The sequence below is a fragment of the Citrus clementina genome, unplaced genomic scaffold (genome assembly GCF_000493195.1).
Source record: "Citrus clementina cultivar Clemenules unplaced genomic scaffold, Citrus_clementina_v1.0 scaffold_8, whole genome shotgun sequence".
In the NCBI taxonomy this organism is placed as follows: domain Eukaryota; kingdom Viridiplantae; phylum Streptophyta; class Magnoliopsida; order Sapindales; family Rutaceae; genus Citrus; species Citrus x clementina.
The window spans coordinates 21532150-21542023 of NW_006262022.1; the positions used below are offsets into that span (position 1 = coordinate 21532150).

General features: G+C 31.7%; 1 protein-coding gene across 3 annotated transcripts; it reads right to left on the reverse strand.

Moving 5' to 3' along the window:
• Positions 1-200: 200 nt before the first annotated feature.
• Positions 201-6411, reverse strand: LOC18035418 (SNF1-related protein kinase regulatory subunit beta-3). 3 transcript variants are annotated; one of them, XM_024179003.1, is made up of 4 exons: positions 6321-6411; positions 5481-5537; positions 1133-1222; positions 201-1057 (listed from the first exon to the last, which is right to left on the reverse strand). In XM_024179003.1, the coding sequence occupies exons 3-4, from the start codon at positions 1157-1159 to the stop codon at positions 731-733; spliced, it is 354 nt and encodes a 117-aa protein (XP_024034771.1). In that variant the 5' UTR covers positions 1160-1222; positions 5481-5537; positions 6321-6411; the 3' UTR covers positions 201-730. The 3 variants fall into 3 exon arrangements, with proteins under 3 accessions (XP_024034771.1, XP_024034769.1, XP_024034770.1); XM_024179001.1 differs by having other exon boundaries at positions 6070-6411; XM_024179002.1 differs by lacking the exons at positions 5481-5537; positions 6321-6411 and adding an exon at positions 1476-1600.
• Between the last annotated feature and the right edge of the window lie 3463 nt (positions 6412-9874).

Genomic DNA, 9874 nt, shown 5'->3' on the forward strand with positions numbered 1-9874 from the left:
AAAACTGACTGACTGCTTTTCGAATGATTGACCATAGAATGGCTGCATGGTGCTCAAATGGCTGTTTGATGCAACAAAGGGCTGCAAACACAAACCGTCCATTCATTAATCTAAAGATTGTGCACATAACTACTGTGCTTATGTGATCAATGGTCACATAGCATCAGAATTCAGATGCATGTCACATTAACTAACATGTCTTAGCCATTGATAACAACTTTGTCATTCTCACTCGTCAAATGTTTCTTGACACATTAATTCACCGGCCAGTGTAAATATAACACAGAAAAACGTTCCCAGTAAAATTGATCTACACAGAGCTCCCATGATCTCGACTTAAATCTCTCAGTATTAACCATCAATCATAAACCTCTGCATTTGCCAGATAAAAGATCGGGTCATAACAGCATGCTACACTACCAAATGAATGCATATGAAGATAATCTCCATCCACCTCATGATAGCAAAGTTTTGGAACCCACATACTACCCAAATAAAAGCACTGACCTTGAGAAATTACATGTATAGCAATCCACTAATGACAAAGGGTATTTCAAGTTCAGAGAACTTGTTTTATGTTCAATGTAATAACTCCTAGAGCATCATGTGCTTCGAAACAATAAACGCACTTCACAACTAATTTCGTATTTTGGTTGATCAATCATAACCGATTTCATCGTAGAAGGGCAAACCAATCCAGCCTACCCAAGAGATTTTCTATCCTGACTCATTAGGCGCTGGTACTTCCCCTTCTTTGAACCGGTTTGTATAGAACAACTGTAACATACTTGGAACGGAATCGATGAGTAAATCCAAGTGCCACCACAGAACGTGGCACATCTCGATTCTCAATGTAAAGGTGGTTTAGAATCACATTCTGGGGTGCAGGAAGAATTCCAGAAGCATCCCTGCTTGCTGGATAGCTTAGCAATGTGTGTTGCAGATGAGGAGGCACAGCAGGAGGGTCACGTGCCTCATCCTCATTCCCAGGATACACATTGTTGTAACTTGAATCGGGTGACTTTGGGACTTCGAATCCAACTACTGTTGCCTGATCCTGCACAAGGATTGTATGTTTAAGATTTCATTTTATATAAGAAAATCGAAAACTCACCAAATTTCCAGTGCTTACATGATTTTCATCATCATATTGGTTCATGTTGGATGAGAAATCCTAATGGCACCAAATCATCAAAAGAGAAAGAAGGCAACACAAGCGACCCTGTAGAAAGATGGCAAGAGCTCGTTAGTAAAACTTTCAAAATACTTTCAAGTTTCAACATCTAATGATGGTGATACACAGCATAGAAATCAATTCAACAGTGTTATCAAAATGTAATGTCAGCAACATGTGACATTACTATGGCAGTCTGTGGTACAGTGAAAAGGCAAGATGTTTATTGAATTGTATCAATACAGTGTTGAACCTACTAGTTGGCATCTGCCAGTGGACTTAGTTCAGCATTCATACTCACAATGGTCTTATACCAGCACTATAACCAACAGAACTTTGGGCTTCAAACTCTGCAAAAGATCAGGCTCTCCACAGCCCATGTAGAAACAGGATTCCAGTACATTCAGCTAAGAAGCTATCAAACAACTATACAATTTGTAGTGAGGCCAAGGTTCTAGTAGTGTGGAGTGGCCTTCCTAAGACCCACATCCTGAGTGCGAGCATTACCAGTGTGCATGAGTTAATATCACACACACACACACACACACACGGGATTTTGTTCAGGTGCGCGACTGCGCGCATGTCAAAATCTGGGAGAGAGAACCGTGCTGTGCGGTCCACAGATCTCTCTCAGATCTTGACATGCGTGCAGTTGCTCACCAGATTTTTGCTCATATATATTTACATATATACGTAAATAAAATTATACAATTTGTAGTGCAACAAGCAAAAATGGAGACCCGGTCAATTAAGGCCACGTTTGTAACTGCCATACATATTCGGTGCTTAATCAATAGGCAATGCATCAAAATTTTCAAATATACATTTCAGAATTTCGTAGCTCATAGTTTCACATTTTATCTATTCTTGAGCTCTCAAGCATCAACTCACTCCATGCCAATACTAATTCAAACAATAATATCTACGATGATCACATTAACATCTGTGATTCCTGTTGACGCTATGTGCATCATATCAAACCAAAATTCTTGCCTCTCAGTGTTTCAAATAAAAATAACATACTTTTTGAGCTCTAATAATTGAAGCAGGGGTAATAGATGCAGAAGCAGAGCAATACACTTCAAATAGAAGGATAAGTGTAACAAATATAGTTAACGGATATTGAATTGCAACTGATCAAAAATGACATAATGACTTAGTTTGCAAAGTGCTGATTTTCTTATATAATTATCAACTCGGTGTATTTAATTCAATTGATTGTCTATACTTTTGTATCATATCCCCTTATTCATACCAATATATAATGGGAAGCAAATTCCAAAGAGGAAAACAATTGGATAAACCTTTTCTCAATCTAAGTTAATTTCATTTATTCTTACACGAGACAGAAAGTTTATGGACTCACATTGACACCAATATGAAAATTGATTACTTTACAGTTATCTCAAATCATTCCAAATAATGCAAGAGTTCAGTAGTACTTCACAAAGTCACTTTATGTTCAATGTTGTGGCTTTTATAGAAGACATTCTTACAAAATGTTTAAGCCATGACATACCCATTAGCAAATCAAGCAAATGTTAGGTCCCTGCTAACCTAAGCAGAATGAGGCGTCAAATGAGTAATGGGCAACCATTTCAAAAGTAACTTAAAATTCAAATAATATGAAAGAATAAGGGGAAAACACAAGGAAAAATTTCTAATGCTTAAAGTGATCAAAATGAATACCTAGTTCTTGTACCCATACATAAGCACAAAAGCATATTCATTTCATCGTCTTGTGCATGTTTTTTAATCAAACTGTAAGTTTAACAATCAGGAGTTCTACTTCAAATTCAGGTCACATGCTTATTGCTTGTACAAGTTGCCAGTGTAAAAAGCATATCCATAGAGGTTGGAACTGTTATTTGAACTGTTATGAATAACAGAAAAAAGGGTTGTGAGTGGATTTTTAATTTCTTGTTTGTTTCTACCTACATGCCAGTGCACTAATCATACGAAATTTAGGTTGGAAAAAAAAAAAAAAAAAAAAAAACCAAGTTGCCCCTTCCAGTATTTCCTGTCATTGATGGAAACTAAATGAAGCAGTGAGGTGATAAGTTCCTTAAGCTCTCGTAGATGGGTAACAATAGTAAACTTCAGTGATACGAAAAGCCAAGGCAAAATGCAAGAATTTCCTTCTATTGACCTGATAATTTACTGCTTATCTTTTTGACCAACCCACGCCACAACACCATTGAAAAATGATAGATAGTCTCTGTTTTGATTTATGAGAAGATTGAACATTATGCTTACTAATAGAAAACGTATCACTGATAGTACAGGTACTGAAAACAAAAGGTGTAACCAACCTAAAAATGGAAACAAAATCTCGATACACAGTACACTATACTACCCATATCCAATCGGCAAAAAGTTAATCAACAAAACTATGTCAATATCAATCAGCACACAGCTACAGAAAATGAGACATGATAATTAAAATAACTAAAATATAGTAGTCAGAGGAGCATAAACTAATACTTCTCTGGCAGGCAACACTATTAACAGGAGCATGGAGCATCAAGTACATATGTACATATCTTCATCAAAACCCTAAATATCTAAATGAACATCAAATTTCAGGGACACTTCAATGTTTCATAAGTAACAGACTTGGCCTACACTATTATATAAAAATTATAAACGAGGAGGCTCACAGAATAAATGACAGGGGTATAGGCATCCTTCAGTCTCCTTTTACACCAATGGTAAAACAAGACTCAAATAGAGGACTTATCAAAGAAAGTCTTGAAGACCTAGGTGAATGCAATGGAAAAAAGCTTGACCAAAGCTGTTTCAATATGTTTGAGGCATCTACGTGGAACATATTGTTCAAACATGGACAAGCATAATCACTAACCTCGTAAGCTTGTAAACCATTATGGTCTGACTGCCATAGAAATTCAAGGTGCATTTATTGACTAAAATGACTTCATCTCTAGTAGGCATATCCCTGGTTATTTTTTAAAGTAATATTTATTCAGATAAACATGTCATCTCAACTAACTGGATCATTAACAGTACACTCCACTAGGACCGTAGATCCTTCTACAAACATGGAGCACAGAGACACAATTATCTAGAAAAACTTCTACCAGCACTCTTAAGTTAAGAATAACTTAAAATCGTTCAAACCCTGATTGCTAATCACTTAAGACAGGATGGACCTCATCATGTAGCATATAACTCCACAATAAAGGAAGCCAAAGAGAGTTCCAACACTTCGTTCACATGTACCAATGAACTAAATTGGAATCAGTTGTATAACCAGGAATTGAAATGGAAGCAATATTGAGGTGTCTCACATTCCGACAATTTTTTCATTCAGTAATCAGGATTTCACTCGACTCAAAAACCATACCAGAATTTGAAATGGACCTTCTAAGCATGCAAATCTTTTTCATGGTGTCTCGCTCAAGCATAAAAAGATGATATCCTCTTTTCCATTACCCGGCATATTGTAAATCCATCTATAGACAGGACTTAAGGAAGTTTTGTTCTATACGAAATTTATAGTTTACTCAGACTTCCTACAAATCTAGTTTCATAATGTACCACACAAACAGGCCCAAGGACAGTTTGGGATTGTAGTTGCTGATGAACTAAGCTGCTTTTACTGTGCAAATAAAATAAACTATTGATTAAAAAAGTAACTTGGTGTGTGCTAAATTGTGTTGTTGCAGTTGCTATGAATTTGAAAAACACTTGTTTGGTAAATTTTGCTATGAAATTGCTGTTTTATTATTTAATGGACTAAAATAGACATAAGTTATAATTGACTTTTATTTACATATTAAAGTTTATGAAAAAATAAAACATAATTGTCTTTTTCTTAAAATATTATGATCATAATAAGATTTTAAAAAAGGCGTGATTAATTATTTAATAAGCTACTTACAAAGAAACAAACCCCAACATGCATTTAGAAGCTGCTCTCAAAACTTATGAAGTAAACAGCTTGTTGCGTTTCAACCTCAATCTTAAACGGTGCCCCAGACTCACTTCAGTAGAACATCAACGTAAAGTAACAGGCAAGAAGCTCAAAATACACCACTGTGTGACCATCACTACCACAAAAGGTCTCCCAATCTCACATATTGTTGTCAATCTCTCCAGAATTTGCAAAAGTCTATAGAGAAACATAAGTTCCTTCAAAATGAACAGGCAAACACTTGTTTTGATAGTGTAAATCTGAAAGTTTTAAACCCTAGGCCAGTTCATACACACAGTCACGGAGAGAGTAACATCTAAAAACAAAGAAAATAAACAACAAAATTTACACCAAGCTAAACAAAAGACTTACCCGACTGAGCTAAGACTAAAATTCTTCAGTGACCAAGACGCAACCTTTCAACGCCACCTTATTGTTGAAATCAACATTCCCATCAATGGAAAAAAAAAAAAGGTAAGTAAATGTAATTAATATTCACAGACCAATAGCTTATCTGCAAAAAATAAAGCAAATCCCAGATGAAATCAAATGCAACCCATCACAGAATTCACCAAATCAAAATCACTCATCAAAATTTTCCTAGTAATAATAATAATAATGAAATTCTTTGCTTTTGTTTGAAATTTAAAAAAGAAAAAAAAAAACACGCCAACCGAAACTGGGATTTTTGCGGAGAGGAAAGAAAAAACAAAATCTTACCTGAAAAAAGGATAAATGTTTCAAAAAAATGAAAAAGATAAAGTACAGGTAAGAAGAACCAAAAAAAAAAAAAAAGCGAACTTTTTCCCCCTTTCTCGAGGAGAATCTGCCAACAGAATCTAACATGAACGTTATACTAAAGTAGTAATAAAGCAACAAAAAAAAAAGATTAATAATATAGCAGCTGATTATTTATTTTATTTTATTTTATTTTTGCTTTTCTTGTTCTTGAAACCCTCACCTGAAATGAGAAGAATACAATTGGCTACTTACTACAGAAAGATCTTAGGAAATTGAAAAATTCTCATGAATGAAAATTTAAAAAAAAAATGGAAAAGAATGAAACTGATGGGAAATAACAGAGAAAAAAAAGGGAATTTCGAAGAAAAATATAATATATTGTGACCAGAGCAGAGCAGCAGAGCAAATTGCAAGCGAGAGTGAGAGAGAAGAGGAGAGGAGCCTGGAAAAGGGGGGAGCAAAGACACGAACAAGCGAACTCCGGCCTTGCTGTCATTTGGCGATGCCTTCGTGATTGATTATAGTCTTTACAAAATTGCAACGTGACATCAACTTCCCCCGTACTATTCTCTTATTGACATTTGTCTCGTCTGTAGGAGTGTTGGGTGGGTTCTTTTTTTTTAACTTAAATGACTTAAAGTTACTTAATTTAATTAATTAAGTTAATTAAATGTGTTTATTTTCATAACTTAATGAGATTTTTTAGATAATTTTAACTTAATAAAATAAGTTAATTTTTTTAATTTTTTACTTAATGGAGAAATCTGAATTAAGTCAATTATTTATTAATGTTAAAAATATCCATGTTTTATAATTTATTTTTCATGTCTATCCCAAAACTTACCCATAGATATTTACCTCATATAAAAATATTCATGTTTTTTCTTTCTTATATTATATATGATAAAATTTAAAATTTATGGTATTTTATATATTAAATTCCAAAATAACTATGTATTCACTTGAATATATATTTTACTTATAAATGTAAAAATATTGTGGTATTTAATATATTATTTATTTAACATTCAAATTTAATAAGGATACAAATGTAAAAATACATATTTTTAGCTTTTTAAGTTGAAAAAAACAAACAACTTAATACTTATATATTGCGAGATTCAGAGAAAAAAATAAACATATTATTCAGATTCAAACATTCAGATCTATTCATAATTCAGACTAATTCATGTCTATTCAGATTTCAGATAAAATAACAAACGCCACCTTAGTGTTATGTTACCATCCCTTTTTTATTTTTTTCTTTTTAATATTAAAATTATACATAAATATTATCTTTTTTTCCCCTTAAAAAAATTAAACTCGAAATTACCGTTATTTACAATGCAAATGGCACTTTTACCTAAAATGGTTGTACTTATAATAGAAGCCCATAATAATATAAAAAGATTTACTCATGGTGCAATTGTAGTATCATATTATAGTTGGTTTCAGTTATTATATCTAACTATGATGATAATTGTAGTTGGATCCAATAACATACTACAGTTGTACCAAAGTTTTATTCTGGTTGCTTTCAGTCATTAGATCTAACTATGATGATAATTGTAGTTGGATCCAATAACATACTACAGTTGTACCCATGGACGGACCCAATTAAGGCCCAGGAGGGGCTTCATTAGTTTTTCTTTTAAATGTACCCCAAGCCCTTTCTAAAAAAGTTACATAAATAAAATTTGGACACATTTTTCATATATTAAAAGCCTTGTAGTTCAATGGTAAGAGTGTTATTTGATGGTTTTAAAATCTTGGTTCAAATCCCAATAACCACATTATTTTATTTTTTAAAACATTTTGTGGAAACTACTTCGAAAAATGATATTTTCAGGTATATGAAATACTACTCTGAAAAATGATATTTTCACGCATTTAAAATAAATAATTTATTACTATTATTATTTAGAATTTAAAAGAAAGTAATAAAATTTGAGTTTATAAGACTTAAAATATATTTAAGTGAACATTAAAAAAATTTAAGTTAAATAAAATTTTTTGAACTAAGCCCCCCCTCATTTTAGTTTCTAGGTTCGCCACTGGTTGTACCATAATTTTATTTTGATATAAACTATCGCCAAATATTTAAAAGAAAATTTTTAATAAGTTCAAGGTCAATATTGTAACTTAACACAATAGCCTTCGATAATTATGAGACTTTGAATGAAGATATTAAAAAAAAAAAAAATTCTAGTAACGGAGTTTCGTAAGATGAAATTGTTTTGTGGCCAATAGAAGGTTTCGGTTAGAGCTGGGAAGAGTACGGCAAAATTGAGCATCTAAAGAAGTGGAAAGAGGAAGGAAACAAAAACTAGTGAGTTGGATGAAGCCCGTGCATTACATTCATACGAGTCCTACAGATCTAATTTAAAAACGATCATGCGGCTACGCAACACGTGACGTTATATGGTCATCACTTTTTTTAAAAAAAAATATTTTACACTCAGTAAATATCATAATTAGATCCCTAAGTTACATTTAGATGAATGAAAGTAATACTCTCTCTCAAAAAAAAAAAAATTACATTTTATATACCTTATATTCACTCACATGAATAGTATGTGGGTGTAAGGTACATGAAATGTAACTTAGAATTTGCCTTTTAGTTAAGGATTGTTGAGTGTCTGAACTCATATATTTATAAAGACAACTCACTAATTTATCTAGCATAACTTATATATGTGTGTGTGTGTGTGTGATAGTTATAATCCAAGATTTATTGGGACTTTAAGCCCTTGTTTGTGATTAAGATTGGGCAGTGGTAATTTTTTTAAAATTATAATACTAAAGTATTTAGTAAACAGTAACTGATATAGTTTGAAGTTAAGTTCATTGGATTTTACATTGGTATGATTAAAAAAAATTATTTTTTCACAATTTATGTCAAAATTATTATCTTAAATTATATTTACTATATACTATTAATTTTTATTTCATAGTTACAATTTTTTCTATAGCACTCAATACCAAATAGAGCCTATATATATATATATATAATTCAACTAAAAAAATATCGAAATTAGTTTCAAAAATTTATTTTTACTAATGTTATTGGAAAAATATTTACTTTTATTGAGGGATAGTAAAATGTGGGCTTGGGTCGGCGCATTACAGGCCTGGAGAGTGCTTGAGCTTTTAATTATTTTTTATTTTTAAATTATTGTAAACTTGAAATGAGTTAATAGCTAATAAGTTGTTGTAAGCAACAATGAATTAAAGAAAATAAATATTTTAAAATAAAATAATAAATAAAGAAAATGAAGCAAATAAAAGTTTAGAGATTTAATTTTTTAATACTAGATTTTCTAATTCAAGCACTCTTTTAATTAATTAACAATTAAAATATATTTTGATATTATAATTCTTGGTTCTTAAATTTGGGATCTAAACTTTTTTTAAAAAATTTTTTAGTATCTTTTAAATTTTTCATTATCTTTTAAATTTTCATTTAAAATTTAAGCTACTCCTTCCCCGCTTCCCCGCTTTTCAAATTCAGCTACTCCTTCTCTGTTTTTTAAAATCAACTGTTGGAGGAACTGCTTTTGACAAAAATAATTTTAATTTTTTTTACCAAATACTAAAATTAGTTTTTAAATTTTTGAAATCCAATTTAAATCTTCCAAAAGTAATTCCAAACCACCCTAAGTGAAATGGGCGTAGATTTTTTTTTTTTTTAATTAAAAACAAACGTTACCATGTTCGGGCTTATCTTCTTATCATCTGGGCTCAACTTGGAGGACTAGTCCACTCAGATTTAGACTCCTCAATCATCAATCACGTGCCCTTTTGCTTTCTGAAATATTCACTTATTAAGTAATTGAATATAATTCGGATTAATTCCCTAAATTTATATAAAAATTCAAAATAGCATGGATGTAATTGCAAGTTAACTGAGAACGTTAGCAACGAATTGATGGTTTCCATTGAATATTTTTTTAAAAAAAAAAATTATGATACCGCCATCAATCATCATATATATTAAGTTTTTAATTTGGAAAATAAGAACATGA

Excerpts from the sequence above, each read along its gene's own strand:
- LOC18035418 (XM_024179003.1), bottom strand. The coding sequence starts at position 1,159 with ATGAACCAATATGATGATGAAAATCAT. Across the intron at positions 1,058-1,132 it reads AATATGATGATGAAAATCAT|GATCAGGCAACAGTAGTTGG; the intron begins GTAAGCACTGGA and ends ATCCTTGTGCAG.